Source organism: Schizosaccharomyces japonicus, assembly GCF_000149845.2.
Source record: "Schizosaccharomyces japonicus yFS275 unplaced genomic scaffold supercont5.2, whole genome shotgun sequence".
Lineage (NCBI taxonomy): Eukaryota > Fungi > Ascomycota > Schizosaccharomycetes > Schizosaccharomycetales > Schizosaccharomycetaceae > Schizosaccharomyces > Schizosaccharomyces japonicus.
The window spans coordinates 1,191,311-1,201,017 of NW_011627861.1; the positions used below are offsets into that span (position 1 = coordinate 1,191,311).

Sequence of the window (9,707 nt, forward strand, 5' to 3'; positions counted from 1 at the left end):
ATAAAAAATAAAAAATAAAAAATAAAAAATAAAAAATAAAAAATAAAAAATAAAAAATAAAAATGTACAATGTTACATAAAGTAGAAACGAGAGACTGTAGTATTCATATTATGAGTATGTGTTAGAAATAGATAAAGAAGCTTTGTTTGCATATGTTCAAGTCATTTTCCTAATACAGAAACGCAACAGCTGCATGAGAGAAAGAACGACAAATAAAAGTAAAGGACAGAAGAACAGCAATCTCAGATACAAGGAACGATACCAGGTGGAATATGTGAATTGCAGGGTTAATGGAACGACAAAGCTTGTCAGCAACACAAGATAAGTCCATTTGGAGTGCTGAAGTTGTTTGTAGTGAAGCACTCGTTTCACTTGCTTCACCTCGACAGGATCATTTGAGAAATCTAAAGATGCTGCAAACATTTTCTCAACCTCGTTAAGTTCCCGAAGATCTGGTTGGCGTTGCTTATTCTTGTAGTCAGGCATGTCAATGTCTTTATTCGGATGAAATGGATTCACTGGCCGTGATTTTGCCTCAGACGTGATAAGAGATGTTTCGTGAGCATGGGTTTTCCCCGGCGCGGTATCAAGCATTTCCTGGGCAGGCGCTGGTACAACTGTTGCCATTTGGTGTACGAGTGATTCCATGGGAGACATTTCGACAGAAGGAAGTGCATCACTAAGAAGCACGGATTCAGACGTTTTCGATGAAGATTTCGGTACCGTCTGCGTTTTGGCCGTTTTAAGAGACGAGCCACTGCTGCTCTTTTCTGACAGACGAATTGTTGGAGGTGATTGCAGTTTTAAACATGACATACATAGTAAAAGGAAGAGGAAGTTGAGAACAAGGGTTAGAGTGTATAAAGATGGTATTGCGTTTTCTGGTAATGGGAAACGAGGGGATCCATCTTCATAAAAACACCCATATAGCAATACCAACCGAAAGACATACACAAAAAACTGGCAACAGATATACTGAGCTTGGCCAACCAGTTTTAATGAGGGATCACGTTGGCACTTGAGCCAGAATGGGTTCCAAAAAACAAGGAAAATGCTAAACAAGACAGTTTTTCTGATTGTAGCTGAACAAAAGAGTTTCGGGAAACGAGAGGCAGGTGAAAGGCCTAGGTATAATGGGAAAAACGAATGCGAATAAAACCAACAGAAAAGATAGATGTGAAATAGGACGAAACCACAACCACGAGCCATCCACAATGTCTTAGCAGCAATCGAGGTAGTTCTCAGTGGCTCTTTTTGAAGCAAGTTTTTTGAGGTCTTAAGCCAATAACCAAGAGTTTGGTATTTCGCTCGATAGTTATTTTTCGCAATTTGTTCTTCAACAGGCTTTTCACATTTTTTACAGACGATAGGGAATCGACGAAGCAGCGACTCCTTATACTGAGGAAATGCAGCCTCATACGCAGCGTAGTCTGGATGAGAAGATTCAGGGAGGTACGATGCCATAGCTTGGATATACAGTTGCTGATTTCTTTGGCATTTCCAACAAAATGGAGAGTTTATTTCATTTGTCTTGGTTTCGTTGTCATTTCCTGGATCCGTTTCATTTAATTCAGAGGTAAGAGGAGGAACGTAATCCACAATTTCCCCATTTTCATCAAGACGATTTGTTGCTTCACAAAGGGGACATGTCCATTCTCGTACGGGGAGAACAGCATTGATTTTTGCCTTCTTATTACAATAGAAGCATCGTAACTGAACTCGTGTATGGGATGTACGCTTCATTACATCTGTAAAACGAAACAATATGCCTGAGGACTTCATTCAGAACAGATAATGAATGGTTTTACATGGATACACTAGAACTTTTCTCAATAATACTCAAATTGGAAGAATTCTGTCAAAAAGCTGTGGAGGGGTGGAATGCGCCTGTCGGACTAGAATAGGGAAAAACAAAACAAGAGCTGAGAGGAGAACTAAGTGATGAATAATATGCTAAAATTTGCTTGCTAGAGTAATAAACGATTTCCCTTTCTCTCTGGTACTTTTTAATACATTATTTATCTTGTTACTAACATTGGTTTTTCTGGCTCATTTATTAGACAATTTATTCGGTTTTTGCTTCTTTGCAGCAACGAAGGAAATGACAGCAGACAGAAAAAAATTGTTTTTTTTTACGAGCATCGTTGTGCGTAATTTCGTTTACGGTGTTTATGAATTTTTGTTAGAAAAGCTATACGAGATTCACATTATAATGTTAGTACAGGTTCTACTGCTATACTCCTAATCATTTACGTCAAATCTGAATGGTGCTAATTCAAACCCTGCCCTCCCGTAACATATTACTATGTAATTAAAATTGAAAACAATCACAATTTGGCATCTGTATATTTCATTTAAATTGACTATTGGTTAAAACAGTTCTTTACAAGCTTCGCAGGACAGCAAATTCCATGAGCCTTTATATTCAATTATGGACTTTCGCTTCATGTTGAATACATCGTTATGAATAAATTGTTATAAAAATGTAATTTAAAAATTTATGTATTGAAATCACATAGGTTTTCGTTTAGCGATTACTTAGACATTTTAGCTGTATCTAATTGTTGGTTTACAAAGTAAAAACGCATTTAAATCATCACGGCATTTGCTGAATAAGCAGGTTAGCCATTGAACCGGCTTACTAATAGGTAAAATTTGCCCTGACTTCGGTAATAACATCAATTATTCTGCCGGGATAAGACTATATAAACAATATTAAAACACACACTATGTAAATATCTCATCACTGTTTCTCAAGTGTCACCTTTTTTTTCTTTTTTTTTAATTGCTGATAATTCTTTTTGGTAGCTTACAACAAACTCGTCACGATGAGCAAATTGGACGGAAAGACTATTTTGATTACCGGTGCATCCGCCGGCATTGGTAAGGCTACTGCCATTGAAATTGCCAAGACAGGCAAAGCAAAGTTGATTTTAACCGCTCGTCGCGTCGCTGTGCTTGAGGAACTGAAGGCTGAATTGGAGTCAAAATATGAAGGCGTCAAGGTTCTTCCTCTGAAGCTCGATGTGTCGAATGTTAAAGAAGTAGAGTCCACAATTGCTTCTCTTCCTGAAGAGTTTGCTAACATTGATGTCTTGATCAACAATGCTGGTCTTGCTTTGGGTATAAACTTCGTTCGTGATTTGGACATGCAAGAGACTATGACGATGGTTAACACAAATGTTGTCGGTCTCATTGCAATGACCAAGGCCGTTATCCGCATCTTTTACAAAAACGGTGGTCGCGGAGACATCGTCAACGTTAGCAGCATTGGCAGCCAAGAGTGTTATCCCCGTGGCTCTGTCTACTGCTGTACCAAGGCAGCTGTAAGCATGTTCACCTCTGCTGTACGACGGGAAACCATTGATACCCGCATTCGTGTCTTGGAAATTGACCCTGGAATGGTTTTGACCGAGTTCAACACAGTTCGTGTACATGGCGACAAGGCCTTTGCTGATAAACTTTACGAAGGTTGCGATCCTTTGACAGGACAAGACGTTGGTGAACTTATCGTTTTCGGCATTACCCGCAGAGAAAACGTTGTTCTTGCAGAAGCATCAATTGTTCCTTCCTGTCAAGCCAGTACCACGGCTCTTTACCGCAAAACGGAGTAGTGCATGCAATAGAAATAGATGATTTATGACGCGCAACAAAAAAGACCAGCGATTAGGTCCCAGCAGTACTACAGCCAATTTTAAGGGAATATTTCTCTATCGTACTGTGGTAGGTTTGTTTCAAAGCGACAAGCTCTCAGGGTGTTCGCCAAACTGCCAATGGGGAATCCCAGTTATGAAGATTATTTTACTCCATGTGTAATATATGGACGGCTCCTGTGTCGGCCGTTATAATTCGGTTTCGTATGAATTAACGGCTTAAAGCTTCTATTAACCATTCATCGTGATGAATGCGAATGCATTTAGCACAAACCTTTCGCATTTTAGCTTAAGGTTATCTAAGATACGACATATAACATAGTGTTTAAAGTCAGTACTCCCGTGCACTTTAACAACAGAAAAACAAATAAACAAACAAAAAAGCTAGCTCGACCTAGTGTGTACGTCAAATATCAAGGCTGCATACCCGTAAATCGGGATAACAAAAGTGTGTCTTAAACAGAGATTGCCCTCATCTCGCTGCTTCTCCTTCACGAATAAATTTTTTAAACTTATCTAAACGAGTCGCAGCTACAGTGCCCCTCCTCCTCACTCCTTCCACCTTTCATACCTCACTAACCATTCTCCACCACCATTACGTCATTTCCCTAGTTCAAATAATCCAAGTTCGTTTCGACTTGTGTAAATGAGTCAACGAGCTCGACGCTTTCGATTAGAACTACGCTGGTTGTTATCGTCTTCTAGTTATACATATGAAGAAACAGGCTACCTCTCTTCTTCATACCACACCAAATAGTGAACTTTCACCATTTATCCTTTCACAGAGTTCTATACGATTTGCTACGCGTATTGCGTTCGTCTTTATCATCCGCGATGAAATTGTTCAAGCAGCAACGTGGGCGGATCCAGGAAAGTCGATTTGTCTGGGCTTGACACTCACACTATTCTCATTATATCCGCTGACTATTGGTCTTATTTTGTTCGTATGTGTTATTACTATGATGCCAAATAATCTGAAACGTGACTTCACCAGCAATCTCCGGGATTTGCAGAATTCCATGACCCTGTATTGCGACATATACGACAAGATGGTCGCTTTTCGAGAGAACTGGTGTCATTATGTTTCTCCAAAGATAATTTCATCAATCGTCTTTGCTGGTGTTTGCTCAGTGTTCCTGCTTGCGTCTTTGAGAATTACAATAGACCGGTACTTGCCTCTCCTAATATGGGTTTCCCTACTCGCACTGCATCCTGCTGTTCGAAAGTACTTTGGTCGTGATCTCCGTGTACGGCAATCTGCTATGCAGGGCTTCCAGTTGCGAAACGAGACCGCAATTGTTTGGAGTCATTCGTTGGGTTCGAGCAACGAACCATGTTATTTTACAAACTCACCAGACGATAATGAACGAACTGAGCGGGTAACCTCACTAGACTTAGTACTACCTCCCACGAATTATAACTGGGCTCCCAACAGCCGGTGGAAGTTTGTGCCTCCTGATCAGTACTGCCGTCATATTCGGTGGAGTCCGACAGCGTCCAAGTGAGGGCGAGTAATGTACGATATTTTTTTGTAGATGGTAGCAAGGTTTTGGGCACAATAGACATAATACCGCCTGAACAGGGGAGATGGCGAGGTGGTCTTGGGTGTATGGAATTGAGCGTTATGCAAAACAGATTTTCACTCCCGTATATGAGCTTTTAATCACCAGCAACCGTTCACTGCTCGTATTAAGAATTTCTTTCAAATATTTACTCAGTTTCACCGGAAACAAAGTATCTGTCAATTAGTTAGCATAATGAGAGACAGTTCCTCAGACAAAACACTCACCCCTTCTGATCTATAACTGAGGTTGTCTTAGACAACACGGTGTAACGACAAACCCACTTGGCGTGAACGGGCCTCTTTTCGTCTGTTGGACATGCGCTCTGCACGAACGATGTAATCTCATCACTGTTCAATAAACAAGAGCAGTCTGCATGGATGAATAGCTTAATGTGTTCAGCTTCTGCATACTCCACGAGTTCGCGGGGCAACTTCACCATGCTGCCAACATTCACCTGCGTGGAAGCAGGGCGTATAGAGACACGAGGAAGGAGGTACTGCAATTCTTGCACTCCAAACTCACTCACACTCAGCTCGTCCACCTTTTTCGCCTTCACCTTTTCCTCCAACAACTAAGTCATGTGTGAGCAAAAGACCGCAACAAAAGCAAATAGCTGTTTAGAGTTTGTCGGACTTCACATACCTTCCAAGTATCAACCCAAGACTGACGCTCCTCAGGAGACACTTCCTTGAAACTCGCGTATGTTTTGTCATGAGAGACACAGACACTGTCATGTGTGAATGAAATGTGAGGGAATGAAGCAATCAGAGTCGTCACATGATCGATTTTTAACACTGCTTTAAGAGCTTCAAAGACCTCATCAATTGTTTTTTTGCGTTCATTCAAGTCAATCTTTCCGTCATCCAGAAAGAAAAGTTTCACTAACTTTTGTTAGAAGAACAGTCCCAAAAACGCGTAGAATAAAGGCCACGATACAACATTGTGCTGCTGTTTCCATTCATTCATTCCTCCCTTCTCTTACCGTAAACTTCATAGGAGTCTGAAAGATCCTTAGGTGTTGTAAACGCTTCGTTTTCAGGTGCAAACACTGTCAATCCTTCAACAGGAACGTCCAAAACATCGTTTCTGGCAGTCAATCTTGCACTGGCCAGCGATTTCACCAACTAATTCTGTCAGAACTGCAAACTCAAAAAAAACCTCCAACCAAAGTCGCTTTTCACCCCAATGAGACGCAATTGTTCACGTTCTTGCTTCGTACCTCCAAATTGGATTTTTTATAAGTAGCATTCCAAATTCCACTTCTTAGCTCCTTCGTAACGTCTCCAGTACACAGAATGACATGCTTCGAACAGCCCATTTAGAATGTTGTAGTGCTATCTGAGGTGAATTGCAGTTGGTAGAAACGCGTAAGCGTCTTGAAGGATAATTAAGAGGAAGCAATGAGCAATCTAAGCTTCTTGATATTTGCTACCTCAGCAGCGAGGATGACTAATGATGAGCCAATCGTTCGTTACTTGACCGTCGTCTTTCATCATCTTCCGCGAACTTGGAAGCTGCGATAAGATTGATAGCTATTAAGCTAACTATGCTGACTGTAACACCCCTACGACGCTATCGGGAATAGCGTTGTTCCATGATGCTCGGTAACAAGGGTAGCGAGGGAGAAGGAAGTGCCGACAAGGATGGCGGAAACAAGCGGGGAACGGTGGAGAGTGGGAGGAATGGTTTAGTGGATGTAGTATCAGCAGCGGTAGTAGTAGTAATGGTAGTAGTAGTAATGGTAGTAGTAGTAATGGTAGTAATAGTAATGGTAGTAATAGTAATGGTAGTAGTAGTAATGGTAGTAATAGTAGAAATACATGGATGTGGTAACAGTAGTAACAGTAGTATTATTAGTAACAAGTGACATATTTCGAACTTACTGCACTCGTTGCATTTGATGTATCTACCTTTTTTTGATGACATTTATACTGTTTTCGTAAGATCATCACAATAGTATTCCCAGAGTATCATCATGTCTATTTCAGATCATCCTCAGTCGGCGCCAGTACAATGGCATTTTCTTCCATATAGTCAATCCACGATTTGAGAAAGTCACTTCCGTTCCTCACAGTCATAGCATCGCCGACAACACACAGATGCCGTTTCGCTCTCGTAATAGCAACTAAACCAGTTAGTACCAGACAGTATAGCTCTTTCATAGCCTTCAGCCAACTCATCAAGAGAAGCGAAGCATATCGGTCGCTCTGAAACATACCATTCAATCTACGTTTTTCAGACATAAAACCAATTTCTCTTTCATCGTTACTGCGAACCAGAGAAAAGATAATCGCCTCTTTCTCACGTCCTTGCACCGAATCAATGCTACCAACTTCAATGGCCAAATTGCGTTCATGCAACAGATTACGGAGAAGTGTAGCCTAAGTGCATGAGTTAGTACCGAAGAAAATTAACTTTCGTACCTGGGCATTGTAGGGTGTGATGATAGCAATTTCAGAAGGATTCAGGCCTGCGTCAACAAGGGAAGCTGCGTGGTTACAAACAATTTTTGCTTCCCACTGATTGCTTTTGCTCATTTGCAGAAGAACAGATTTTTCTGACACGGAATTCTCATCCTCAAAATATTCATGCATCGTGTCGTAAAAATAGAGCGCATCATTTGTCAAGTCGGTATCTTCGACACCGGACAAGTCTTTCAGCAAACGATCTTTCACTGAAGAATCGGGCTTCAGTTGTCCCTCATAAAAAGACTTGGACGAAAATGCACTAATTACTTCATGCATGCGATATTGCACGTTCAGAAACCGCTTTACTCGCGGACCGTAGCGTGAAAGAAGACTCTCAAACAACGAAACATATCTTCCTTTTGTGCGAACATTTGGAGGTAGCTGATGGTGATCACCCGCCAAAATAGCCTTTTTTGTTTGTAACAACGGAATCCAACACTGCGCTTCAAGAGCTTGCGAGGCTTCATCAATAATTACTACATCAAACTGTTTGTGAGATAAAAGTTTTGAGCCAGCTCCATGCAACGTTGCAAACACTACTTGACTTCTTGCGATAATGTCACGAACGACTTTGTCTTCGTATTTTTTATAGTCCTTGTTAAGCGCGCGAATGGACTTGTAAATCTCACGTTTCTCCCTTCCGCTTTTTGTTTTTGATATCTTTGCATGCAACGCATCAGCGTCCTGACTGATAGCACGCAAAACTTCACCGGCGTTTCCCGTACGGCTTAAGTAGGCTAAAGAGTAATTGACGACTCCCGGCAGCAACCGAGCTGGGTGACCGAGTCGCACCATTGGTATACCACACGGAGCCAATCGCTCTACGAGATTGTCTACTGACAAGTTTGAGGGACCGCAAACGAGGACACGCTGTCCTAACTTTGCAAACTGTCGAACAACCTCCACAAGTGTATGCGTCTTTCCCGTTCCAGGAGGGCCATGGATTAGCGCGAGTTCGGGTGCAGAGACTGCAAATGAAACTGCTTTTTTCTGACTCTCATTGAGGTCTGTGTTATAATACGTTAAGGCGAGTTCTTCGCTTGCAAGCGTTGATTTACGCATTCCTAAAAGAACAGAAACCAAAGGAGTGCTCGATTCTAGGGATATCTTAGAAAGCTGCTGAATACAGGATCTCATTTTCTCAAAGGTGACTCTGTTCGCCAGCTTGAAAATCCATAGTCGCTTTCGACCGTCAGGAATTTTATCGTCATTTTCCAAGGCAAGACTAATAGTGTTCTCACGCACTCGAACGACTACTGCGTCCCAAGAAATCGAAGAGTCTGCGGAATTCAGACTTTTAGATGCACCAGATTCTTGAATCCGAACTACATCACCCGTACCAAAAGAATGAGCTGGAAGTGCTGGAATGCTGCAAAAACCCGCATCTCTTTCGAGCTCCAAAATCCTATTCAGTTAATTATTAGCTTAAGCCCTAAAGTTTTTATCAATCAAACATTTTTCCGCCAAGACCAGTACGACCCGAAGCAATTCTCATGTTCAATAAAGCTAGTCCATTGTTTTGTAATGTCCCGGGAGAAAGCGTCTTGACTCGTTGTTCGACTTCTTCAAGTTCTTGTTTTTCTGAATCTTCAATAAACCGCAGCTGTTGTTTGACATAGTTGTCAAGCTGCTTCTGACCATCTTGTTCTACAATTGAAGACATTTAAGTTTATAGAGTAGCAGTATAGGGACCAAGTCAACCAGAATTGCTTTTTAGAAACTTTCGGTATTTGATAGCTCTCTTTCTTTTGACTTGAAATATCGTTAACTATTTTAGACTTGATCAATCGGCTATATTACCTTGATGATTACACCTCTACAAATTGATCGTTCGAGAGGAAGTATCCTACGATTCCAAAAAAACCTCTGCTATTTCATAAATTGCGTTGCTTCATACTGTACTCAATTATTTCCTCTCCTCCAAAACACTACACCAAATCTGAGCATGGTGGTGCCTACGGCAAAGTGGTTACTACCACCATCAGTTAGCTTTTTTTCCTTCATCCACGACCAAGTCGCG

General features: G+C 41.3%; 5 protein-coding genes across 5 annotated transcripts; 2 read left to right on the plus strand and 3 right to left on the minus strand.

Annotated features, from left to right (window-relative positions):
- Positions 1-32: 32 nt before the first annotated feature.
- SJAG_03491 (integral inner nuclear membrane protein Ima1) lies at positions 33-1,916 on the minus strand. Its single transcript, XM_002174599.2, has one exon. It carries the CDS (start codon positions 1,781-1,783, stop codon positions 158-160), a length of 1,626 nt encoding a protein of 541 aa, XP_002174635.1. The 5' UTR covers positions 1,784-1,916; the 3' UTR covers positions 33-157.
- Positions 1,917-2,586: 670 nt separating this feature from the next.
- Positions 2,587-4,062, plus strand: SJAG_03492 (NADP-dependent L-serine/L-allo-threonine dehydrogenase ydfG). The gene has a single exon (XM_002174600.2). It carries the CDS (start codon positions 2,830-2,832, stop codon positions 3,613-3,615), a length of 786 nt encoding a protein of 261 aa, XP_002174636.1. The 5' UTR covers positions 2,587-2,829; the 3' UTR covers positions 3,616-4,062.
- Positions 4,063-4,219: 157 nt separating this feature from the next.
- On the plus strand, positions 4,220-6,536 carry SJAG_03493 (peroxin Pex28/29). The gene has a single exon (XM_002174601.2). The coding sequence runs from the start codon at positions 4,368-4,370 to the stop codon at positions 5,157-5,159; it is 792 nt and encodes a 263-aa protein (XP_002174637.1). The 5' UTR covers positions 4,220-4,367; the 3' UTR covers positions 5,160-6,536.
- SJAG_03494 (glutamate-cysteine ligase regulatory subunit) lies at positions 4,569-6,663 on the minus strand. Its single transcript, XM_002174602.2, has 5 exons — positions 6,439-6,663; positions 6,202-6,343; positions 5,862-6,100; positions 5,444-5,790; positions 4,569-5,392 (listed from the first exon to the last, which is right to left on the minus strand). Exons 1-5 carry the CDS (start codon positions 6,535-6,537, stop codon positions 5,365-5,367), a joined length of 855 nt encoding a protein of 284 aa, XP_002174638.1. The 5' UTR covers positions 6,538-6,663; the 3' UTR covers positions 4,569-5,364.
- Positions 6,664-6,972: 309 nt separating this feature from the next.
- Positions 6,973-9,707, minus strand: SJAG_03495 (DNA polymerase alpha-associated DNA helicase A). The gene is made up of 5 exons (XM_002174603.2): positions 9,488-9,707; positions 9,142-9,439; positions 7,643-9,092; positions 7,438-7,600; positions 6,973-7,344 (listed from the first exon to the last, which is right to left on the minus strand). The coding sequence occupies exons 2-5, from the start codon at positions 9,348-9,350 to the stop codon at positions 7,199-7,201; spliced, it is 1,968 nt and encodes a 655-aa protein (XP_002174639.1). The 5' UTR covers positions 9,351-9,439; positions 9,488-9,707; the 3' UTR covers positions 6,973-7,198.